Source organism: Palaemon carinicauda, chromosome 35 (genome assembly GCF_036898095.1).
Source record: "Palaemon carinicauda isolate YSFRI2023 chromosome 35, ASM3689809v2, whole genome shotgun sequence".
Classification (NCBI taxonomy): domain Eukaryota; kingdom Metazoa; phylum Arthropoda; class Malacostraca; order Decapoda; family Palaemonidae; genus Palaemon; species Palaemon carinicauda.
Window position 1 is genome coordinate 17494848 of NC_090759.1, and position 26184 is coordinate 17521031.

A 26184-nucleotide genomic window follows, 5' to 3' on the forward strand; every position below is an offset into this window, starting at 1 on the left:
CTCTAGGATTTTTTCCTCCCCAGGAGGACTTATTGCATTTCTTGTCCTTGACAGGAAAGAGCTTATTAGATACCACTGTCTTCGCTGATGTTTTCATCGTTGTGGTCTTGGTTGGACGGGACTGCTAAGGTGCTGGAGGTTTATAGGGCTTGGATGTTAAAGCCCTATGGAGGAGGGAGTCCTGATGTGACTTCCTCCACCTCTCAACAGCAAGTTCCACATCCTTAGGCTCAAACAGGTGGGCTCCCTCTAGAGAGGAATGTCTGAACCTTTATCTCAACATTGGGGACCTGTTGGTGGAATCTCTCAGACACCGCATCTCGATGTTTCAAGATGGTGTTTCCCCACAAGTTCGAAACTTGGTGGGCAAGAAATTCAATTGTGCGAGTTCCTGAGAGAAGGAAGGTCTCCCTTGCCTTCCTGGTACGGTCTTTGGAGAAATCCTCAGTTCGTACCAGGATTCCCAAGGTCCCTAACCAGATATCCAGCCACGAAATACCTTGCATCGTTATACTTTGTGACCTTTTCCTGGTTAAGGACTTCGGCCGCCGAGAAAGAGACATGCCGGCTAGAGTCTCTCAAGAGAGATCCCCTTGGTTAGCTCTTCCAGAGAGTGGTGAAGAGGAAGAGCTGGACTGGGCTCCTCCAGGATCTCAAAGTACCTACTCTGTTGTACACAAGGTGGGAGAAGCTTTTTAGTAGAGCCCGAACGGTTGGAGGAGGCAAACTCGGAGAGCTATTGGGCGATCTTAGCCCTGGCACTCTTCAACCCCTGAGACCAGGGCAGGGCTGCTCTGGTCTTTGAGGGTTTCTGGGTGCCGAAGAAACGGTCTAAGACCGTGTCCTTGCCCTCCCGAGGGGGTATCTCTGGGTCGGAAAACCCGTTGAGAATCCTAATAAGAGTCAGGATCTGCCAGAATGCTTGTTCTGACTCTTGTTGCTCTTCTGATATCGGACTTGCAGCGGAGTCTCCATCTTCCATCCCCAAGAGCTCTTCTCGGGGTGGGTCGCGGACATCCCTCGAGTGGCTGGCTGTCTTCTTCTTTGTAGTCCTGGCAGAGGACTTTGTCAGGGTCTTGGAGTCTTTGGACTCCTTCCGAGGAAGGAGGTAAGACTCCAACATCGAAGGCCTGGATGTTGTGTCCCTCCTGATCTCTGACTGTGGGGAACTCTCAGCGTGAAGGGAGGTTTCCTCTGACGGTGGAATGGAGGAGGGCCTTTCCTCACGTGACTCCCTTGGTAAAGGGGAGGTGGGAGAGTATCCCTTGGGAGATACTGGAGGGACTAGCCTTGATGGCCTGATCAGAGTCGGTTTGACCCTCTAGGAAGTGACCGCATCAGAAACTCCTCTTTTCCGCTTCAATGGGGTAGAGGAAGCCATGGTTCCGTGTCGCGAGTCTAGAACTATAGGCTGCTCTAACGAGCGGCCAGACAGGGCAGGATTGAATGCCTGTATTACGGCTCTGACTAGGGCACTGAACCAAGGTTGCTGACTGACTGAAGCACTGTCAGACATCCCTTGAAGGGAAAGGGACTGAAGGTTCCCTACGAGGAGTTACCGTAATAGGTGCGTCCGCCTTAGAAGAAGGCAATTTCGGGATCCTGAACCCCTCTGCTGGTTCCTGTTTCCCTTTTCCCAAAGGGCGCGCTGAAATGCCTTTGCGGGGAGGGGAATGAGGCGATGGTGACTTGGCTGGGTGTAGTTCCTGTGCACGTGCCTGTTTACGTGCGCGGGCGAATGTTGGCGAGCGTTGGCTTGCGCATGCGAACGAGTGGTGGCGTGTGGACGATTGCTGGACGCGCATGTCCTGGTGCGTGGGGGCGGGAGAGACCTGGCACGTAGGAGAGCGCTGGATTGCGCGTGTTGTATGCAAGCACGTAGGCGCGTGCGCGCAGGAGAGTAATGGCGCGTAGGTGAGCACTGGCGCGTACGGAGCTCGCTGATGTGCAGGCGAGTGCTGGTGCACAGGATAGATTTGATGCACAGGAGAGCGCTGGCGCGCAGGAGAATGCTGGCGCGTAGGAGATCGTGGGCGTGTAGGCGCATTAGATTGCTGACGTGCAGGGGAGCACTGGCGCGTGGGAGAACGTGGGCGCAGGGCGTGCAGGCCACCGTGGGTGCAGGGCGCGCATGAAAGCGCTGGCGCGTAGGCGCATGGTGTAGCTGCCGTCTATGAGGGTGAGCAGGTGAAGGGGCGCGCCGAAGCGTTGTAGAGCGCTGACGAGCAGGCTGGTGTTGACGTTCTGCTGGTGAGTGCTGATGTCCTGTAGGAGGTTGGCGAGCTGCAGGGCGATGGCGCGCAGCAGCGCACTTCGGTAGGGCCTCAAGAGGCTTTACCGGGAACAGGAACGGTGAAGGAAGGTCTGCAGGTCTGATGGATGGCAGGTCAGGAACTGGGTTGTGCCCTTTGTAAGGGCAAGCATCCACCGATGGGGATTGCGAACGATCCGCAGAGAGGTCCAGCAACTGAAGTTGGAGGACTAGCAGCAGGTCCAGTGACGGTCGAAGGTCGAGGTCCAGATGACTGCAGCAGAGGCTCCTCTGCAGGTGAAGGCTGCGACGAAGCAGAAGAGTCGAAGAGGCGCCTCTTCACCAATGGTAAAGGGAGACCTATAAGGCGAAGTGGAGGGCGAGCTTTCTGACGAAGGCGCCCTCTAGGGGTCGTTGGATCAGCAAGCTGACAGTGGGCCGCAACAGTCCTCCGAAGCGGAGTCTTAATGAATGAACTCCCCCGAGGGAGAGAAACACTCGCAGGAGACAGACAGACTTAGTTTCCCCCTCGAAGGATGTTCAGGAGTGGGGGAAACTAAGTCGGCAGCAACCGCTGGAGAGTCTGGAGGGGCAGAGGAGTTGGATGAGATCAAGGGACACCTCTGACACCACAACGTCGACAAGGGCCAGAGGATCTACCTCTGACAGCGATGATGACGGCTGAACAGTAGCACCCTTGTGGATGATCTGCAGCAATGCGTCCTTGGAGGGCGGACCCGAGAGTCTTAAGGACAACCAAACCTGTAACAAAGGGGTTACTGACAAGGCCTCATCCAGGGGGAGACGTGGGACCGCTTCGCTAGGGGAAGCAACACCATCTCTCGAGGACCGGGGTTGGCCGACATTAACTTGGTCTACGCTACTACTCAACGGTCTCTCGTAAGAGGCCGAACGAGTAGGAGCTTCGGAGTGGGGTCGGGAGACGGAAGAAGAGGCCTTGGGCTTTCTTCCATTCGAAGGAACCTTCAAAGGAGAAATATCCCGCTTAGACTTCTTCTAACGACATCGCCCAAACCTCTCCCACTGGGAGGAAGACCACTCCCTACACTCATTACACTTATTATCACTATCACACCGTTGAACTCTGCAGATAGGACAAAGGGTGTGAGGATCTGTCTCCACCGCCGACATAAATGTTCCACAAGGCCGGCCGGTGAGTCCAGGGCAGGTGCGCAGGGTAGCAGAAGTCAATTTCACAAACACACCGTAAAAGAAAAAGCAAAAAGACCGATTAATGGGTGTCCAAATAAAGGCGAAGGATGAAGAGTGTCAACCTCCATTCACCATTCAAGCCGAAAGCAAAGTGGGCTCAATCACGTGTGTGTGTGTGTGTGAGGACCCTTCACATCATAAATATAACTGCGTCATCACCTTAAGAAATTTTTGTTGGTCAAGTACTCAAAATAATTTTAAAATAGTCCTTTCTCTGTGAATAGGAATGAATGGCGAGCGATTGTGACGCAGTTCCGGTAGGCCCTGCTGCTTCCTCCGGTGCCTTAGATGACCGCGGAGGTAGCAGCAGTAGGGGACTTAGCAGTATGAAGCTTCATCTGTGGTGGAAAATGTGGGAGGTTGGGCTGTGGCACCCTAGCAGTACCAGCTGAACTCGCCTGAGTCCCTGGTTAGGCTGGAGGAACGTAGAGAGTAGAGGTCCCCTTTTTGTTTTGTTTCTTGTTGATGTCGGCTACCCCCCAAAATTGGGGGAAGTGCCTTGGTATATGGATGGATGGACTATGGATACTATCCTTGGATTTCCATATATTGGAGCGATAGCTTCTTCAATTTAGTCATTATTAAGCAGGTCTCCCTAATGCTCCATGAGGATTGCTAAAAAAAAAATAGGAATATTTGTAATCTAAATTTAATTGTTTAAAATTTTTACTCATCTTGATTAGCTTTTGGAAGTTATTCTATAAAAAAAATACTTTGTCACACATTGAGAATACTAGTGTTAGAGGTACAAAATACATTAAATTTATTACTCTACTAGTCCCTGGCAGTTGTCTGTTAATACCTACTGTAAAATACAGTTTGACTTTTGCATGTCGGAAGTTTTCTGGGTGTTGGTTACACTGAGTTTCTGAAAAGAAAATTCAACTTTGTAACCAGATATGTAACATTTTCATATAAAATTCATAACTTGAAATAATGTACAATATTTATTAAAGAATAATCTTGGTAAATTTAGAGGGCAGTGATTTTTCTGTGTGAAAGTGAATAATGAATATTACATCTGCACCAATATGTAATAGTCTCTCTCTCTCTCTCTCTCTCTCTCTCTCTCTCTCTCTCTCTCTCTCTCTCTCTCTCTCTCTCTCTCTCTCTCTCTCTCCATATTTTGGTTTTAATATTACCATTGTTTTTGTAGATTCTGGTATTCAAAAAGTTTATAACCTCATTTTTCTTATGCTTAGTGTAATTTATCACAATTTTTGTTAAAATATGTGAAAAATTAAAAAATTATGCAGCTTGCATCCAAAAACAAGCTCCTGTCGTTGTCTTCGACAAGTGTTGTTATTAAATTTAGACTTACCATTACAATACCGTATAAATCTTTTTATCCGTTATTATTTATTGACAAAACATATCTGAGGGAGAAATTTAGGTTAGTAAACAAGTTTTGATTCACATTGCACGGTAATTTTTTGAAAACAGTAATGCTTTGTACCGTCACTAACAAACCTAATGCTATTTAATAGGGATTATCTTTCGGCGAGGTGGCAACCACCTAACCCCTAGTTAGTGGGAGGGTGGAGGGGTTATCCAGGGTAACCGGGTACCCCCATTCGCTCGCACATCAGTGATATTTCACCACTTTTTCTCTTTTGGCTCTCGAGAGAACAGACGCGTCCGCTTTGCTCCCGCTAAGACTTGGCCATGCAGACCATTGCTTTCTCTCTCTCTCCAGGTGTGATTGTTCTTGATGCTCCTCATGCATGTGTCCAGGACTTGAAGGGTGCACTTGTGGCACCTTCATGTCCTTGGTCCGACCTGCAGAGGGCGTCGTTGTGAAACCTGTGACAAGGGTTGGGAGAGGCGTTGGCGAAAAGAAAATTTTAATCGAGACCCTTCACCTTCGGGGTCTTCCTCGAGGGCTAAGAGACCTCGCACTTCTCTCACCCCGCAATCTCGTCCCAAAGTTGCTCCTCGATCCAACTTCTAAGGGTCGGTCAAGTAGGAGCGTAGACCGCTTAACTCCTTGGCAACCTTGGGGACATTGTTGCTTCCCCAAGAGAAGCGGCTTCGCCGCCCCCACTCGGGCGAGTCTATTTCGCTTTCAGATGTGTTGCAGGCTTGGCCGTCATTAGGTGTACCGCTCAATCCAAGGAAGTCCTCCTTGAGCTCCTTCAGCGGGGTGCTCAGAGGGATACTATTCCTGCTGCCACTGTTGTTGCTGTCTCTTCTGTTGAAGCGCTGGCTGTGTACAAAGCCCATCTCTCGCCTTCCAATGTTCCAGCCAGTGCTGTTTGTGACTTATAAAAATAATGATGATGATAATTTTTATTATTATTATTATGACGAGTCCTCCCATCATCCTCGGAGCTCCTCGTCTTCTAGGGATCGCAGTGTTCTTTGTTCATCCTTCAGGCAGCGCTCCAGTTTGCGAGATAGCTATCTTATCATCGTTCTCCTGTTCATGATCGTTGGTCTCCTCAGGATCGTTGCAATATATAAGGGTTTGTGACTGAGAAAACTTTAGTGGTTTGTGTGTGTATGAAATATATTTTATTTTATTTTTTTTTCTTTTGTATCCCTCAAGCCCCCCTTTTTCCAAAAATGTCTTAATGTGTTATTGTTCCTTTCCAGGTATTGACAGCAGCCCCTACACTCAGTAGGGAGTGTAAGGAAGAGCAAATTTAGAATATTTCCTGTTATCAGTCTGTACTAGTCTGTGATGCTGTTCTATACACATACCTTGTAACTAGAAGTAAGCTACTGTGTTGCTATATGAGAGTGTGTCATGAACATTAAATAGTTAACAGGAGCTATGGAAATGGCATATCTGGTCAGAGGCCCAAGAAGTGAATTCCGATGTTAGGAAGAGGGTGACTTTTGAGTTTAGTATGAATTCAGACTTATTCAAAACCCCTTCCAAGATTGAGAGATTTCAAATGTGCTGTTGACAAACTTTTCGAGACATTGTAATGGTGGGCCTGCACAGACCTGTACGACATAGTATGCGGCTGTACTTTTCAGAAATTAGGACTGTTTAAGTGACTTTGCATCCCAATGGTGGACGGGAGATTGATGAGAACAGTATTGATTTAGGGAAAATTGTGGTACTGTATTTTTCACCGTTATATGTTCTTTATAGATGGCATACTGGTACTTGCCCAAATAGATACACGGTTAGGTGTGCCTTGGTTTAGACTTGGCCTGTATAGGTACACTTATGAGTGTCCCACCTGGGGGAAGAAAATTTCCTGTTTGTTTATCACTGTTACCCCGTTGCTGAAGTTTGACGTTAAGGAATGCTAATTTTGTCTTTAATTTTCTATTTGGATTGTACAAATAAATTTTATTTTCTTGTTTTAAGATCTCTTAAGTACCGTAACTTATCATAATTCTTTCCTCCCACACTGTGTCCCGTATTTAATTAAACAATATTTCCTTTCACCTAATGTTCTTATACTTGTACTTATGATCAGCAAGCAAAAGGGAGGAGAAGCAAATGGGTAAGTCAGGTTCTAGCTGGGTCCCCTTGCCCAGTATAAATCAAGGGGTGGTGCCCAGTACTCCGGTCTGTTGAACTGTTACTCAGGTTTTTGGGTATTCCACTGTTGTATATTTTTTGTGTAGTGACCGTCGGGTTGTGGTCGGCATTCGGACACTAGGCAGTTCGGGTGCTACCTCTGGCCACAGTCCGCAAACCACTACATCGTCACCCAACATCTCGTGATAGTCACTCGCCAGTGTGTCGTTGATGCTCTTCTGACCGGCGTTCTCCTGCTGATAGTCTCCAGCTGCACGCTCTTCTTCTGCTCGCCGTTCGTCAGAGCGAGACTTTCCAACATGTTGTTCACCGTCTCGTCACTCCAGATGACACACACTCCTGCACAGCGTTCTACAGAGCGCAGATTTCTGCCGCCGTGATCTCCTGCTCGTCACTCTCCATCTCATCGCACTGCTCGCCACCACTCTTCGACGCGATGCTTGCCATCTTGTCGATCACCTACACGATGCTTCCCGGCGCGTCTCTCGCCATTGCGACAATCTCCAACGTGTTATTCACCTAAATGACAATCTCTCGCGCGCCGCTCTCTTACGTGTTGCTCGTCAATGCCTCGTGCACCTTCTAGAGAAACAACTTCACAACGTTTAACATCACGTCAGCATCACCGGCCATCGTGCCGCTCACCTTCTCGCTGTTCTCCCGCCTTACGATCATCTGCTTGTTGATCTTCTGTGCATGATCGTCGTTTGCCCTCCCTCTAAGGTCTCTAAAGTCTAATCGTTTACCATCCTTTGCTCATGAATCACGCACTCCTCCGTGTGATTTGGATGGTCCTGCTCGCATTTCACGCACACTTATGAACTTTTCACGAACACGGAGTTTCCTCAAAAGCCTTCGACCTCGGCGGCAGCTAGCAGAAGGCCAGTCCCCTTTTCAGAAGGCTCCCAACAACCTCCGAATAGTTACGTTGACATACCTATCTTTACAGAACGTCCTAGGAAGGTGTTGAAAGAAGACCAGCTGATGTCTGTTACTTTTCCATCCTCCCTGCAGTTTCAGGTTCCAAGGCCACTCCCTGTGAGGAAGCATTCTCCACCTCCAAGCCTCTCCAAGGAAACAAGGTGTTCCTGCTCGCTTTTAGATTTGGCAAAGAGAGTTAGTGAACTTCATGGTCTATCGTATGCTGTCGTCCAATCAAGGGGATGGGGGGGAGGGGACACTCGGCCTCTACCCTGAGTTTATTGCCAAGACCCCAAATCTAGCAGCTACGGATCCTAGATTCGGGGCTTTCCTTATTGCGAGTCTTTGTTATGTAACTGATGATCCATATCAGCTGTATCATGCCCAGTGAGGAGTTTAAGATATCTTAAACATACTGCAGCAGCTTGTCCTTGTGTGCCAGCGCTTTTCATTAGCACTGGAAAGGTCAAATGGAGGGTCACAACAAATACCGTCTCAGCCTGGATTCGCAGCGTCATTGACCAACCATGCACTGAATCCTGACCCTCCTCCCACTTGACGACCTAGAGTTTATGATATTTGGGAATAATTACGTCCCTAGTGTTTAAACGCAACTACTGTACTCTGTTGCGCAGCGCAGGCATTACAAAAGGATGTTTGTTCCAACACGAAGTACTTACCTCGAATTACTTTCTTAGGAGTACCTGGGATCTCCTTCCCATCCGACCAGAGTTTTGTGTAGTTTACCCTAAACCCATTTTCTATGAGAGGTAACCTCAGGCGGAGTGATACGTGCCCTGAGGCTAACCCCGGGTCAGAGTGCATGCTTGCTCAGGTCTCGACCTCCAGTAAGTTCTCTGATCGCATAGCGATATCATCTCGCCGCTCTCCTAATCCCAGTGTGACTTTGTGTGTCCCCGACCCCTTTGTGTCTCATGCGGTACCCACGTGGTCCCCTTGAGCTTTCTCTTTGTGCTTTCCCTGTGCGTGCTTGTGTCTCGTAGTGCTTTCTCCTACCTCATGGAGCATCTGCGCCGTTATCCTGGGCCTATGGCCGGTAAATCGTATGGAGCGTTCCTCACGAAGCCCGAAGTTGACCTGCACTCCTTGTGTTCCTCGTGCAGGGGCAGCGTTTGTTCCCCTTCCGCCACGTGTCCGGAGTGCGAGTCGTGGAATGAGGTGCAGTGGGTGCGGTATAGCACCAAAAAGGCGGCGGCGGCGAAGAAGTCGCCTAAGAAGCCGAGCGTCCCTTCCTCCCTTGCTTCGCCGGGTCTCGTTGGACCGAGCTTCCCTTCCAACCTCTCCTACCCAGAGTAGGGGACGAGGTAAGTCCGTTGCAGGGAAGAGGCCCGCGGCCCTTCCCCAAGAGTCTGACCTTCAAGATAGTGGAGTTGTGACGTCGGTCCTGGTGCATGCAGGTCACGTCTCCTCAGATGACCCCATGTGGGGGAAAAATCTACCTAATTCTTCTCCAGCCTCTTGGGCGTGTTTCTCAGGCACTTCGGCAGTCGAGGGCGACGTCGAGAAGGAGTTTTCCCCGCCGTCAGACCCCACTGCGTGGGTTCCTAAAAAGACTCCCTTCAGGTCACCGATGAGGATGGAGGAAGGCTTCGGGACCTGGTCCCCCACGGGAGAGCCTCCTCGCTCCCCCCCCCCCCCAAGGCCGTCGGCCATATTCCCGGAGGTGTTTCTACAGGCGTCGCCGTCCACGGAGCGTCGCAGGAATCCCCCTACACCAGCGTGGGAGGCGAGGTCATCGAAGAGGGCCTACAAGTCTTCGGTCTCCTCAGTGGAGGAGCTTTCCTGCTCTTTGGAGGACGAGGCGCTGAGGAAGCTCAGGAGACGGAGGGAGAAGTCCCGCAGGAAGATGTTGCGCTCTCGCTCTCGCCACGAGAGTTGGCGCCCAGGATCCCCCAAGAGGAAGTGGAAGAAGAGTGCCTCCCTGGACGGTGAGTGGGTGATGATTCATCGCGACAGGCTGCTGGAGTTAGCTGCGGCACTGGGCCCTTCAAGTTGGCGTCCGAGGACGCGCTCCCCGGATAGATACTCTTCCGGCAGCAGTGGCAACCGACGGAGGGATTCATCCTGGCAGGTTCCAGTCGACAGGCGTAAGCCCGCGAAGGTTCCGGCTCCATCCGCCCAATGGAAAGAGTCGCCCCTTCGGTCTGGCAGCCAAGTCCTGACCTCCAAAGCCCACCTAGCTCGTCACGAGTGCGATCTACGGCTCTCCTCGACGGGCAGGCCCGCAGATACGAGGACCTCCGGAAGGGGTGATGGACCTAGGACGGAGGCCCCCGTCCCGACGGCAATGCCCATCCTTCAGCGAGAACCCCACGAGAGGGTCGGTCCAGGACTCCCCCACGTGCGAGGTCCTCCGTTGGAGTACCCCCGTCGCATGCGTCAGCGCGCCCTTCGGAAGATCTCGACGACCATGGAGAGGATTCGGCAGCGGAGGTATTGGCCTATCGGAGGGTGATAGGCCTCATCAGGAGCCACCACAGACTGGACGAGCCGGAGCCCTCCTCCGAAGATTCATGGTGTTCCAGTCTCAATAGGATAGTGGACACCCCGGTCCAGCAGCGCCCCTCCTTGGCTCTCCCTTTAGCGAGGGACGTTAAGTTGGGTAGAGCCCATGTGGACAGGATCGTGGCCAACCACGCTGAGGCGCCCAAGAACCAGAGCGCTTCCAAACTACTCCAGGGCCTGAAGTCCCAGAGTAAGTTTTACCTCCCGGAGGGACAGCGAGCAGGCGCTTGTGCACTAGAGGCAGCACTCGCTGTGTTAATGCAGGGAGCCTCAGAAGAGAGGGCGTCGACGGGTCTGATCTGCTTCTCTCCTTCGGAGGCGATCATGATGGAGGAGATATCGAAGGACTTAGTCAAGTCTCCTCTTGGCTGGACTGGTGGGCGTCCAGTCCTCATACGATCTGACGGTACCGGAAACCCAGGCTTTACTCAAGGTAAGGCCCTGAAATTCCTCTCCTACCAGTCGCTAGCTTTGGCCGCCAACTGGGTCATGCGGAGGAGGGACACGGTCTTGAGCAAGATCACTAGGAGGCTTCCGGACAGAGAGGCCAGGTCTCTGAGGAGCCTCCCCATGTGGGACGACGCGATCTTTCCCCTGAAGGCAGCGGAGGAGTCGATTGAGAGGGTTAGGAATTTGAAGGACCCGTACGAGTCCAGGCCCCACCCGGTCAGAAGGCCGGCGTACAGAAGGTCCTCCGCCGACACACCTTGCCCTCCTCGGGCTTCTCTTAGCCAGCCCAGGAGAGACAGCTCAGCTACGGCCTGGTCCCAGTCGTCTCAGCCCTCCCGTAGGGGATCAGCCACGACACAAGCCTCCTATAGACCATTGTTCGCAGCGTCCAGAAGAGGACGTTCAGGCTGCTCCTCCAGAAGATAGGGAGGGAGGCCCCCTACTCCTGCCGAAGCCTCAGGTGGGGGGATGCCTCAAACATTCTTGGCGAGTATGGGAAGACCACGGGGCAGACCCGTGGACCCTGACAGTACTGAAGGAAGGGTACAGGTTGCCCTTCCTAGTGGACCCTCCACCTCTGATGCCAGACCAGCAGGCGTAGCGGCTAGCCCCCAAGGACCCCTTGAAAAAGACAGCTCTGCAGGGAGAGGTCTCAGCAATGTTAGCAAAGGGAGCAATGGAACCTGTCCAGGACCCAGGTCCGGGGTTCTACAGCAGGCTGTTCCTGGTGGAGAAAGCGACAGGAGGGTGGAGACCGGTCATAGACCTCTCAGCCCTCAACAAGTTCGTCTGCAAGGCCGACTTCAAAATGGACACTCCGAAGTCAGTCTTGGCGTCCTTGAGAGAAGGGGACTTCATGATGTCAGTAGATCTCAAGGATGCTTACTTCCAAATCCCGGTTCATCCCTCCAGCAGGAAGTACCTACGGGTAAAATGGGGTACCCAAACGTTGCAGTTCAAGACCCTCTGCTTCGGGCTGTCCACTGTCCCCCAAGTCTTCACGACGGTCTCAGTCTGGGCACACGAACAGGGCATTCGCCTGATTCGGTACCTAGACGACTGGTTGTTACTTTCAGCCTCAGAGAAAGTACTGAAGGAGCAAGGCGCGAAGCTGCTGCGGTTCTGCAACGTTCTAGGGATCACCATCAATCTAAAGAAGTCCCAACTGATACCTTCCACAGGATGACCTACCTCGGAATGGTTCTGGATTCCCGGTTAGTGAAAGCCTTCCCCTCCTCGGAAAGGCTGAACAACTTAGACCAGGTCCCCCTTCCTGACGAACCAACCTAGGAGAGCGAAGGACTGGCAGAGGCTGGTTGGCCACCTTGTGACGTTGGAGAAACTGGTCCCCAGGGCAGGCTAAAGCTCTGGGAGGTCCAGTGGAACTTGAAGGAAAGCTGGAACCAGACAGACTCCCCCCACAGAGTGGTCCCAGTGTTCCCGAAGACGAAACAAGTCCTAGGATGGTGGAGCTGCAGGACAAACACCCTCAAAGGGATGCCCGTTGCAGCCGACCCCACGGGGATGCTCCTGTTCACGGACGCATCAAAGGAGGGGTGGGGTGCCCATCTCCTAGGGAAGTCAGCAAGAGGGAGCTGGACGGCCCTAGAGAAGACCCAGCACATAAACGTGCTAGAGATGAGGGCAGTACGAAGAGCATGCCAAGAGTTCGTACACCTACTCCGGGGAAACACCGTGGCTCTGATGTGCGACAACGCCACGGTGGTAGCTTACATAAAGAAACAGGGAGGCCTAAGGTCGAAGGAGCTTTGCGTCCTCACGTTAGAACTTCTGGAGTGGGCCGAAGTGGAGCAGATCAGAATCTCAGCAAGGTTCATTCCAGGGAACAGGAACGTTCTCTCCGACGGCCTCAGCAGGATGGGGCAAGTGGTAGGGTCCGAATGGTCTCTGCACCCGGAAGTAGCCAGAACCGTCATTCAAAAATGGGGTTCTCCGGTAATGGACCTCTTCGCAACAAGGCTGAACACACAACTCCCCGTGTTCTGTTCTCCTGTACCAGACCCAAAAGTGGCGTTTGAGGACGCCTTCCAACATCCTTGGGACAATCTCGACGTGTATGCTTTTCCCCCCTTCGGGATGCTCAGGCTGGTCCTCAACAGAGTAAGAAGGGCGAACAACCTGTGGATGACTTTGGTAGTGCCCTGGTGGACGGAGAGAGAATGGTTCGTGGACCTAAGGGAGTTAGCACAACAGCCGCCCTGGCCCCTTCCGGACAGGCCAGACCTTCTCCGGCAACCACACTTCCAAAGATTCCACGAGAATCCTCGGTCCCTTCGTCTTCACGCGTGGAGCTTATCGAGCGCCTCCTGAGGAGGGAGGGCTATTCGTCGAGTACAGCAACGAGGATGTCGGGCTATTTGAGGCGGTCATCAGCAGCGGTCTACCAGGCTAAGTGGGGAGAATCCTAGAAGGGGCAACAGAGGCCACAAACGCTAGGATTGGCAGTTCCCCTGCATGTCCGCCAGTGGCGCGATACCTACAAGGTTGCGCAGATAGGTTACAGCAACTCGGCCGTTTCCTCGACAATTTCTGTAAGCAGTCAGGGATATCGCCTCCTGTTCACATCATCTATACCTCCCCTGAGAACGAATCCGGTGTCATTTAGCACCCTTGCCGTGGGATCAGCTAGGGGGCGAACTCTGTGGGCAGAGGTCCAGATTAAAGAATACTTCGGTCAGCATGGAGACCCCAGACACACACTGGCAGTAAATCGCAAGACTTCTTGTGTTTACTGGACCTGAAGGCCGTGTACTTCCAGATCCCAGTCCATCTGTCTTCAAGAAAGTACTTAGGATTCAGCATAGACAACAAAGAGTACCAGTTCAAGGTGCCGTGTTTCGGTCTTTCCACAGCACCACAGGGTTTCACTGGACTGTTCACCCTAATTTCATCATAGGCACTCAGGATCGGCTTCCGTCTCCTCCGTTATCTGGATGACTGCCTGATCCTAGCAGACGCGGAGTCATTCCCTCTTTGACATCGAGACAAACTTCTACGACTTTGCCTGGATCTAAGGATCATGGTAAGTCTTGAGAGGTCCGCTCTGCTGCCCAATCAATGACTGGTTCACCTAGGCATGATTATAGACACCAATCTCCATAAGGCCTTTCCATCAGACGACAGGATAGCAAGGCTGAGAAGAGTCGCAAGCCCTTTCCTCAGACGAGAAGAGCTTCCAACCCAATCGTGGTTACGTCTCCTCGTTAACCTTTCACCCTTGGCTTGTCTAGTTCTCAACAGGAGGGGGGGGGGGGGGGCACGTTCTGTACCACAGGGCCTCTGGCCTATGGTCAGAATCGGAAAAGTGCCTCCATATAAATCTGCTAGAGATGAAGGCCGTTCTTCATGGCCGATCAACAGTGCCAACAAAAGACCTAGCGGATCACTCTGTGGTGTGATGAGCGACAACACCAGTAGTTTAGGTGGTGAGCAATAACGAGCAGGTTAGGTTGTGTGTGAGTGTGAGCAGGTGAGATGGCACACAATCATTCGCAGGCAGGTGAGAGGGTGCTTTCCTAGTTGTGCTCAATAACAAGCATGTGAGGTAGCGCAGCTTAGAGTGAGTGATCACGAACATGAAAAGAAGCGCTTCCATAAGAGAGTGCAATCGCAAACAGGCGAGATGGCATTCCCAAAGGAATAATAAATGTGGTGGTGCTCTCTTAGACGTGCACGAGCAGACACAGTGGTAGCGCACAATCTCGCCTTCTCTTTATTCGTTCAGAGAGAAGGTATGGTCAACCCTGTTTCTCCCAAGGGGTAAGAAATAGTAGGAGTCAATAATCTGTAAGTCCTACCGATAGGTCTTAAAGGAGTAATCCTCCAAAAAGGGGAAAAAGGGTGTTATCCTTTTCATTCATCCATCTACTAGTGTGTTCTAATCCAACGAATGTGTGGACATGCCGTTTGCGCTAAAAGATGAAGGTCAACAGAGGTGAAGGAAAGCTGAAGTTCTTCTATTAACGATGTGCAACGACATTTCATTCCTAAGTTGTGATGCCATCGTTGTCACTACTACACATTAGCAAGGGATTAAACAGCAACGGAAATATTGTTATCAAACAAAAAGTGTATGTCAGCAGGTTACAAAAAGACTCAGTCTGCTACAGTTATTGGGAAAACTGCAAACTCTTTTGTCATCCTTATATTCCTTCGCGTACAATGAACTGCTAACCACAAACTAGAAGAAACAAAAAATTAAAACAGCCAGTTGACAACACCGGAACTATGTTTGTACAGTATACTCTGGTGCTTAAAATCTCGTTATAAATTTTGACAGCCGAAGCTCCAGCTAAGCTGAGAACATACTCCTAATAAAGGACAAGAGTTAGTATTTGGGTAAAAGCAATTGAGTATTTTAGGTTGCGAGGTCGCTCCCAGAACGAGTTAAACATGTAAACCAAGGTACTACTGTACAGTGCAGTGATTGAATAATCAATATACCATGTTGCCCTCATCAGAACATTAGACTTTTAGAAAATTATCTTTTCACCTCTCTTACAATTGGAAGAAACCATGTCATAGTGAAATAGTATTTCAAGATTTGAAAGTTCTTCTTAGAGGTATTATGATTTGCATTTCACACACTTTATATTTTACATTAACATATCACTAAAAATATCAAAACTTTAGTTAGAATTAAAGTACAAACCTTTGCTAAAATATCATTAACAATAGTTTGCAGAGCTTCCTTTATATTAGTTCCTGTATGGGCTGAGACTTCAAAAAATTGAACATCAAACTCTTGGGCAAGCAAGCGACCTCTTTCCCATGAAACCTGCAAAATGTCAGATAAAACATTCTCTCTTAAAACCTCAAACGTTGTGTTTCTTGATCATATAATTCTCAAGATTTATATTTGTATACAGTATTGCACTTGATGATTTGATGGGGAATATTGCCGAAAATTTGAAAATGGAGAAGCATATGTTTGTTTTCCCTAAACCATAAAAGGAGGTTGTGCTATGAAATGATCTTAAAGCTTAAAGTTAATTGATAATATTTTACTGTCATGGCTCAGGTACAAATTTTTGTCACAAAATCCATATTTTGATTACAATTCTAGTAATCATAACAGAGTCACTTAAGGAATTCTGAAGGTATTTGCAGGTATTGAAAATACAACTTGCTTGTTTCTGTTTTTTGAATAATGGAGTTTACAATCTCAAGTAAGAAACAATATGAATTATGGGATTGGTTTGGTGTAATGTAAACAATAATTTTTGACAAAAAGTCATTGGTCTAGAGAATCAAAAAAAATTTATAATCTAAATTTTGTAGCACCTATGTTATATAACATTTAACAAAAATATGCTTGTGTCTTTTTTAATACAATGGTTTTTTGTCACTAGAATAATCCATCTCTCTCCTACCTGCCTTTCATCGTTCCTAAGATGACAACTGTTTCCAAGAAGAATAACCCTAACACCTTCTTTTGATACCTCCAATATATTCTTCATCCTGTAATCGAGTCAAGAAAAAAAATTGTAAATTAACCAAGTGCAAATGAAGTGTGTGCAACATTGGGATGCACTTACTTAACATGCAAGGCTTGGGCACTGGGATTTACACTTATATTTATCACTGAATGTTTTAAACTCTTTCTATATACTTTTCTATAATTTGTGACTTGATTCTATGAAGGCAATCTGTTTTAGGTTTACTAAAGACACTGGGTTAAATTATAAATATTAATATTATCATTGATAATTTCTAGTAATTTTAATAAATGTATTGATTTCAATATATTACATCAGTTTTTATTTCTACAAGAAGTTGCTTACAGCTTACCATTCCTTTATATTGTGAAAACTTTTCTCACTGGTTACATCATATATGAGGAAAATTCCATTTGCTCCCCTGTAGTAGGACGATGTTATCTTGAAAGACTTTTCTTGACCTGCTGTGTCCCATATCTGGAGTCGCACCTTCTGGCCATTGGCATCAAGCTCTCGACTCTTAAAATCACATCCTAAGGGAGTAAAGTTGAATAAATGCTTGGTAATTATCTAGCACCATAAATGGTTATTTATGTCCATTGGAGTAAGATGAATTAAATTACTAACTTAATGAAAAAATAACAAATGTCCTAATTATAAAAGTTATCATTTGTATATATCTTTATAAACATGAGTAAGGAAGCCAGCTTCCAATATGAACTTTTGAAAATGCCACTGACATTATGAGGATGTAGAGTTTGGCACAGGAGTTCCTAAGAAGTACACCCTAGTGCAACCTTAATGTGGTGTGTAACCAAACAGATAGTGTAGGGAGAGATTGCAGATGTGTTTAGCAGAGCTAAACACAGGTGCTCGCCGTGCAGTGAAGGTGTGGCTGGATGCAATTCCTCAGAGCGAGGTGTACTAGGAATGCCTGTGTCCAACTGTACCTGCCATCCCTTCCACAAGCTTCAGAAAGACATCATTCTCCGAGATACCCCCTCATGATCACTCTCATCTATCAATTTCAATCCTCAACCAAGCACTCGAGCATTTGCCTATCTTATAGCTCCATCAACAAACAAATTGAACAACCATGGAAACATCACGCATCCCTTCTCAGCTCCACTCTCACGGGAGACCACTCATTTCATTCCTTATCCCAATTTCACACTTTACTGCCTATGTATAAACTTCACTGCTTGCAACAACCCTTCAACAATTCCATATAACCACATCGCATTCTACATTGCATCTCTATCAACTCAATCTTTCTCCAGATCCATGAATGCAAAATATACCTCGTATCTGGCTAACTATAAAAATCTGATCTATATATCCCCTACCTTTTCCATTTTATCTTTAATCCTATTAACACTACCATACACTTTGCTAACCACACTCAATAAACTAATACCCCTAGAATTACAAAACTAATGCACACCTTTGCCCTTTTGTATGATGGAACAATACATGCACATATCCAGTCCACTGGCACTATTGACAACCTGAAACTTCCAATCTTGCCAACCAATCCAGCCAAGTCACAACCCCTTTCATTCAACATCTCAGCCCTTGCACTATCCATACCAGGTGCTTTTCCTGCTCTCGTCTAATCTCATATAGTGCTCTCTTCCCTTCCTTTCTGGAACATATATGTAATATTGCAAAAATTTAAGGTAAATAATATTTATTTACACTATATGGTTATTACTTGATGTTCATATTGATTTGGCCTTGAAGCTGATTCAATAGTGACATTAGTTTAAAGTAATTTTTCTTCCCTCTTGCCCACGAAAGAAAAATTTGATGACTAACGGTAACTCAAGGCGAGGCTTGGTCACATCAGCGCACTTGGTACCAGCTAATACCTTATCCTCTTGATATCATTAGTTAAGTGGGAAGGAGGGTGGGTATGTATATGAACATCAGGAGAATATAAAAATATATTTCATCATTAAAACTAGATTTATTTCTATGAACCTCCCCTATGATCACTTTACTGACTGACTCTGCTATAAGTGGGTCATGAAAGAAAGAGATAAGAAATTTAAAGTCTTAAAAAATATTCATGTATACACCAGACACCTCTTCGTCTAGTGCTTCAGTACCAAACTATTACAGCCAAGGTTATAATGAAATGCCCCGGATGGTGTTTCTAAATATGTCGGGAATAATCAATCAGTGAAACTAAAGGAAACCCAGCTTTTATTACAGCACACCCCCAGCAGCTGCTAGTGCACCTAAATTCCAGTAATTTTGATAAAACCCATATTTTGTAAGAATGTTTAGTGAATACCGAGATTTAATATGTTCAGAGCTGTAGGTAAAAATTCTTAACAAAGTCTTAAATAATTTCAGTAATGTAGTTGCACTTCTGATATGCACTAATCTTCAAGTCTCTCGTCTGACTTGCATGCAACTCCTTGTGAGCCTCTGTACAAAATTCTTGAACTAGAAAATATTTAGCACTAGACAAAATGACAAATTCGAAGATAATTTGTATTTTTCCTAACTATACAAACCTTAGCTATTTAATATGGGTTATTACTTTGGCGTAGCTAAAATGAAGAGCCATTAGAATTTTAACGAGGGTTTACTACCCCACCGCTAGTTAGCGAGGGGTAGGGAGGGGTAGCTTGCTACCCCCCCCCCCTTCACACACTCCGGTGAATACTTCACTTTGCTTAGAGGTAGGACTTCACGGGGGACAGGGCTGGCGAGCAAGTTTGATTAAATAGCTAAGGTTTGTTTAGTTAGGAAAAATACAAATTATCTACGAATTTGTCATTTGTTCCGTAACTGAAATACAAACCACGCTATTTAATATGGGTGACTCACCCCTTAGGAAAGGTGGTAAGTCCCTGACATACTGACTTTGGCTTTGCACACGGACCCAATATTTGAGTGTGTAAGTACTCAGGAAATAAGGAGTCCCTGCACCTCGCTAGCCTTGCTGTGCAACTGCTGTGGCCTACATAAGCTGTGTGTGAAGGTGAGAAGCGTGACTCCTAGGAAGTTGACCTGGAGTTCTTCAGATGGAATTCTAGGCTAGGACTCTCCCAATACCACCTCATCAGGATATGGGGACGTGACAGTATTAACCTTAATACTAGGAACACAAGGAAGCATGGTTTACCTGCAGAGGTTTGAGGTCAAGTGAGGGTGAGAGCAGACACGTCTGTTCATCACCCAAGCCAAAAGCAAAGTGAAGTATCCACAGGTGTGTGTGAGGGGGGGGGGGTAGCAAGCTACCCTTCCCAGCCCCCGCTAACTAGCGGTGAGGTAGTAAACCCTCGTTAAAATTCTAATGGCTCGTCATTTCAGCTACGCCGAAGTAATAACCCATATTAAATAGCGTGGTTTGTATTTCAGTTACGGAACAAGGATGATTTGACAACCTAAACTCACAAAACAAATAAACATTACCCCCAATGTCAGCAAATAATACTTAACATCCCTTGCCTGACAAAGAAATCTATTCTCAGGGGATGTTGCAATTTCTGAAATTTGAAAAAAAAAAAAATTGTAGTAAACCATATTAGTCTTTCAGTCGAGAAACATGCCAAGCGCCATTTTTAAAAAGTGTCAGAAATCGCGATTGAAAATTGCCAATTTTCAATCGCGAATTACTCGGTAAATATAATAGCTAGGAGTTTCATATTTGTTATAAATAGTAGCGAATTTTATGCAGAACACAGTTAACCTAAAATATTTTCAATACAATGCACAGTTTTTTGTCAGTTGTGGGAAAAGCTAACCTAACCCCTTAATTTTGTATGCATTTTCCCCTTTATAAGCCAGTAAATGGGTTATAAACGAAAGTTTGTTGTATTAAATATTCTAACTATGCATGAAATATGTCTGTAATGTGTTTTGTAATGTTTTAACATGAATATGCTGGGGTCAGTTGACTAATGACCCCTCAAATTTCCTACATAATAAAACATTGATAAAAAAAATTCTTATAATTTGGCACAATAATACACAAAAATGCATAAATGAGTAAAAAGGGGAAAAAAAATAGTATAATGAGAGGGGTCAGCTGCCTGATGCAACTTCAAAAAATTTATACCAAAAGAACATGGATGAGTTTGACTGCACAATGATGGATATTGATGGAAAATAATGAATGAATGAGGGGAAAAAAATGGTTACACTCACCACCAGCAGATGCATCATGTGTGTGAAGATAATCCAGGTGTCTTTCTTTGAAGAATGTCCATAAGAGTAGTCCAGTGGCAGGCCAAAAGTCGTCAACGATGGGTCAGTGAGCAGAAAAACTACTGACTACTGGGACCAGGAGCAGAAGGATAAAACCGAACAGAATCATAGACGTCAAAGATCTGATCGTCATGAGGGTCATCAGGGATGATCAGCTCAGGTTCAGGCTGCTTTACCTGAGAGTTGTAAAGCTCCTTCTGGCGTGTGACAAGATCTCTGATCCACGCACCCTCCGCATAGAAAATATACTAACTTAGGTCAGATAGATCCTGCAACTTATCCTTTTCAATAATCCGTTCCTGTTCGTACATTACTGGCAGCTCTACAGAGGATAGGTCAAAGCTGGTAGAAGTGCCACATCTTGCTAGACTGACTTTAACTGCATGATCATCAGGCATATCATGAATTTCCCTGACAAGGTACCCGTTGCGGTACTCTGAAGTCACGGCAATGACTGAAGCATTACTAAATTGTTTCCCTTTAGGAAGCCTCTTTACGCCTATTGTGGAGAGAATTCCGAAGTTGATGAAATCTTGGCATTTCATCGCGTAGACGGGGAACCTCTTCTTCTTACGGGCATTAGCAATGGCATGAGTGTATTCATCTATGTTGTAGATGCAGTCATAATTTCGCAATTCCCTCTCAGTTACACCAAAAGACTGGTCGCAGGCCATGTATGAATGACCGGATACCAGATAACACAGCTCAATCCGGTCGAAGTGACCCTCATGAACCAACCGAAGAAGCATACACACTAGGGTGAAATTTTTATTTTGGCCACCACAATTATCTGCAAAGATTTTCATCTTCCTTGGATGGTCCGCTTTGGATAAACAATGAGTCCGCAGATACTTCAGTAGGCAGCTGCTGATTTCAATGGAACCTCTTGAGGCAGTGGTCTCATCCCACAGGAACATGTAGGATTCTTGAAGCTTGAGGTCATGAATGCAAAAATTATATAGCCACAACTTCCGCTTGTAGTAGGCTTGGCCTACTGACAGACGGGGTACTGGCATTGTCTGCTGCAAGTCCATAGCAAGACAAGCCCAGTCTGCGTCAAGATTCTTGGCAGCTTTCATGGTATCACTGGCCGACTTAACTTTTTGGTAGTGTTTTTTTTGCTGTGCTTGGTAGACAGTGACATCCTTCTGCTCCCTTTTGGCATTCTGAATCGCAACAGTCAGAAGTTCACAGACCTTGCAAGAGTCTTTTTTGGTTGGCCGAAAACCAATGTTGTAGTGGGTCCTAATGATGTTGTCGTAAAACTTCTCTTTTACAAGTTGGACTCTTGGGTTACAACGTCGCATCCAAAGTACATACATTCTGTACAGACTACTTATTGACTCATGAGATTCAAGGCACTGTTTGTTTGGGTTTGAGGCATGTGAGTAATGGTTAGTACAAACTGGTAACATCTGAATGTGCTTATGCACTTTTGCTAGAACCTCTCCACACACTTTCTTTGTGTTAGGGTTTCCATCACTTTCTCTCACTAGCTTTTTCTTTGTTAATAACTGTTTACCCTTCTCTTTTTTGCCCTCAAACAGACCACGACGCTTTCCCGTCATATTGATAATCTTATTAAAGCACAACACTTATTATTAATAACGAAATTGGGAAAATAATCAGACGATCTGGCAATCACAACGTGTTGTTTACGTTTTACTCCGGTGAGTGACGCTGTACAGCGAAGCTGATTGGTCGAAGGCGCTGTGACGTCACACATATCTTTCTCGACTGAACAAAAGCTACCAGCCAAGCACCATAAGTTACCGTGAGTCTGGAGGTGTCATGTTACTTCACAGAACTACGTCTCGTTTTTGGTGCTTCGAGAAAGTAGTCCAAGTGACATTTGCAACAGAGGTGATAATAGGGTGGGTTTGAACAATAAATAGACCATATTGGAGGGTGCTATTGGCATGTTTCTCGATGGGAATGTGATGTACAAGGATAAAACCCACGAAAAATAAAATAAAACTATTTTGTCCCAAAATGGTGCTTGGCATGTTTCTCGACTGAAAGACTCCGCTTTTTTTTACCACATTACTTGATTTCATATTTTCAAGCATCTTTTCCTTTAGAACCTTGATATTTATATGCAACAGTACCTTCCTAATCTAAAATGGAAATATATATATATATATATATATATATATATATATATATATATATATATATATATATATATATATATATATATATATATATATATATATATATATATAATGTCCTAATTCTTGTATGAAGATATGTGTTGTACACCAAGGTAAATGTTCCACAAAATCTAACTATTCATCATGTAGTTGTAGCTAGATTGCATTTTGATAGGGAATGGTAGTTAGTTGCCTTTGAGCGCTCGAGTAGACAAGGCTCTCGCCTGAGAGTGTTAGCTGTGTGTAGTGTACTTACGAACCTTGTGTCTTAAAGTGAAAAAACCCATGTTCCGATGTCTCATTATCCGTCAACATGGGACATATTGGTGTCAGGTGTAAAAGTATGTCTGTGTATGCTGTGTGCAAAGTTGTACTTAGAGCCAGTAAAATAAAAGTTCAAGATGCCTAGATACACAAGGACTAACATAGCAGACGCTGCTGCTGTAGGAGATGAGAACGAAGGTTCGGTGGGATATAGCGTTCCCGATGAAGAATATAGACAGGAAATTAGAACGCAAGAATGGCAAAATAAGTTAGATAACTTAACAACAGTTGATGAACAGAATCTTGGTTGAACGAGAAGAGGAGCGGCGCACAATTACAGCATATCCGACGTACATAAACGAAGTTCAAACGTACACAAGTGAAAGTACACATGCACAGCCGAGTGAAAACACGCAAATCGTAGTTCGAAAGTTTCCAGAACTCCAGGCAAGTGTTAGGCCTTTTGATGATCAACGGTCCAATGAAGGGTTTCAATCGACTGAAGTGTTTTTGAGAGACTTTGAAGCAGCCACATATAGGTGGTCGGAAAGAGAAAAAGCTATTCAAACGATTAGAATGCAGAAAGATGCTCCTGCAATGGAGGTAATGTGTTGGCCACAAGACAGTTCAAGAAGTTATACTGAAATAAAACGACGTTTAATTGAGAAGTATGCCTTACCTGATGCGAGAAAGGGGGACATATAAGAAAATTACAAACCCAAAATTCGGGAGTGTGTATCCGTTCTTAGTTTTGCAACTCGCATTTTTCGCGATTGCGATTCGTTTGCTACCCAGTGCCAATCTCCCAGATGATAAAAAATCAATTGCCCGTAAACATATTCGCAGATTAGTAAACCCGTATATGTGTGGTTATTTGTTTGATGACAATCGCTCATTAGCAGACGCAGTGAGCATGATACAAAACATTTTAGACAGTTTGCCAGAAGAAAAAATTACTGGGAATAACTGGCCCAATTCCGAGAAGTTGGCAGCCATGAGAGGCACTTGTCAACCCCCAAAGTGGGAGAGGGGAGAACACAGTCAGCAGGTTAGAAGTGTCTTCAGATGCTGGCAGTATGCGGAAGAGGGGCACCGACGAGTTGAGTGCCCCACCCAAGGATCCCCCTGCTGTTACACTTGTCAGGCCTAAAGTCATCTATCTCGAGAGTGCCCAGTAAAAAACGCCGATGGCGGGCGGGCTGTGGCACACCCACACCTTCCCCCACCCAACATTCGAGGAAAAGGAAACAGAGGAAGGGCAAGACGAGGGAGATCGATGCCCCCCCACCCCCGCATGATATCAGAAACAGCAGCCGAGAAGGCGTTCCCGTCGACAACAGACTTAGAGCAGGCACTGGGACCTTCATCGGTACCCCTGCAACACTAGGGAGCAGCGGCATTGCAGCTGAGGTTATTGGCCCGTGCCCCATATATCGTAATGGCCGTCTAGGGATGTTAGCAGTCATGATTGACCTGCCAGATAAATCCATTCGAGCGCTGATCGAAACAGGAGCCAGCGTTTCACTGATTGAAAAAAGATTCTCCTCAAACCTACTACAGTCAACGGCATCCCTAGTCCTTGACACACCAGGAGGAAATAAAATATGTATAAACCATACAACGATCGTCAACTTTAAGGTGGGATCTGTGAAGTTTACACATGATTTTTTTTGTCTTGCCCACCTTGCGAATTTCAGGAATCGAGGCTATTTTAGGGATAGATTTCATCTCTAATAATCAAATATGCATTTTTGGGGGAAAAGATACAATAACAGTAAAAGCAGGAGGGTACATTTTGCTGATAGAAAGTCATGAGAGAGTACATAAGTGCTTGTGTTAACTAAGAGAGACATTTAAGTAAGGTAACAGCTGTACCTGAGAGAGGAGAAGTGTTGTCTCCCCAGACACTTATGAACATATCAGTGACCCCGTGTTACCCTCTTCCGGAAGGAACCAAGGTCGTTGTTAAACCCCATGACAATTGGGCACACATGATTTTAGAGGGGTTATCAAAAATAAGAGAGAACAGAGCTGATATAGCGATAGTTACTTTGTCAAATAAAAGTGTTTTGTTAGGAAGTGATTGTGAATTAGTTAAGTGTGTGAATTAGTTGAGTGAAATTGCTAATAATGGGATGTTGGGAGCCACAACTCCAGCCCGCACAAACAAACGCACTCAGAATTTGATTATGCAAGGTTGAAAACTATGTCCGTCAGAATATCAACCTGTAGTTAGTGACATTGTCAATAATTATTCCGATGTAATTGCAATTGGAGATGAGCTACCCAGGAGGATTGATTGATTTCCCTTTAGCATTAAAACTGGGCAGACGGAGCCGATCAGGTGAAAGCCTTATAAGGTACCCATTCATTTCCAGGGAGAGATAGAAAGGGAAATTAATAAATTAAGGGAACAAGGGATATTTGAGGAGAGCTAATCCCCCTGGGCTTCTCCAATTGTAGCTGTTAGGAAAAAGGATGGCTCAGTAAGATTGTGTGTTGATTATAGGAAGTTGAATGCAGTCACTAAGGACAATGCATTTCCATTGCCCTCGATCGAAGAATTACTTGTGAAGGTACGCAATAGTAAATATTTTACAACTGTTGATTTAAAATATGGATACTATCAAATACCCATTCAGGACGAGAGTAAATGTAAAACGGCATTTATAGCTAACGATCAACTATTTCAGTTTTTCTTCCTTTCGGTGTCGAAAATGCTCCACGTCACTTCTCCAGAGTAATGATGGCGGTTTTGTCTCCCTTAATTGGCCATAATGTTCTTGTTTATTTAGACGATATTTTAATTACCGGGAAAACGGCCGAAGAATATAATAATAATATTCGTAAAGTTTTACAAGCATTGCGACGTAATGGTATAAAAATAAATTTGTCAAAGTGCAAATTTTTCTGTAAACGTCAAATTTTTAGGTCACATAATAACCCCAGAAGGTATCCAACCCTACCCCAGTAAAGTAGCAGCTATTAGAGATTTCTCCAGGCCACGTAACTGTAAGGAAGTAGCTGGATTCCTTGGGCTTGCTGGGTATTATCGTAAATTCATAAGAGGTTTTGGAGAGATAGTGAGACCCTTAGATCCTTTAAAGAAACAAGAAGTATTGAATTGAGGAGTGGAAGAAGGAAGGGCCTTTAACCATTTAAAAGCTGCGTTAAATAGCAATGACTTACTCGCATATCCTA

The 26184-nt window shown here is 46.1% G+C and overlaps 2 protein-coding genes across 3 annotated transcripts in view; one reads left to right on the top strand and one right to left on the bottom strand.

The window, feature by feature from the left end:
• The window catches only part of LOC137627644 (uncharacterized), a 598615-nt gene that overhangs the window by 434742 nt on the left and 137689 nt on the right, over positions 1-26184 (top strand). The window lies entirely within an intron of this gene.
• Positions 4117-26184, bottom strand: part of LOC137627642 (ras-related protein Rab-13-like) — a 35010-nt gene continuing 12942 nt past the window's right edge. The window contains exons 2-5 of one of the 2 annotated variants that reach the window (XM_068358782.1): positions 16695-16875; positions 16281-16364; positions 15556-15681; positions 4117-4352 (exon numbers count right to left, since the gene is read on the bottom strand). In XM_068358782.1, the coding sequence (XP_068214883.1) occupies positions 15597-15681; positions 16281-16364; positions 16695-16875 (350 nt within the window). In that variant the 3' untranslated portion in view covers positions 4117-4352; positions 15556-15596. Of the gene's footprint in view, positions 4353-15555; positions 15682-16276; positions 16365-16694; positions 16876-26184 lie in introns of both variants that reach the window. The other variant, XM_068358781.1, reaches the window with a different exon arrangement.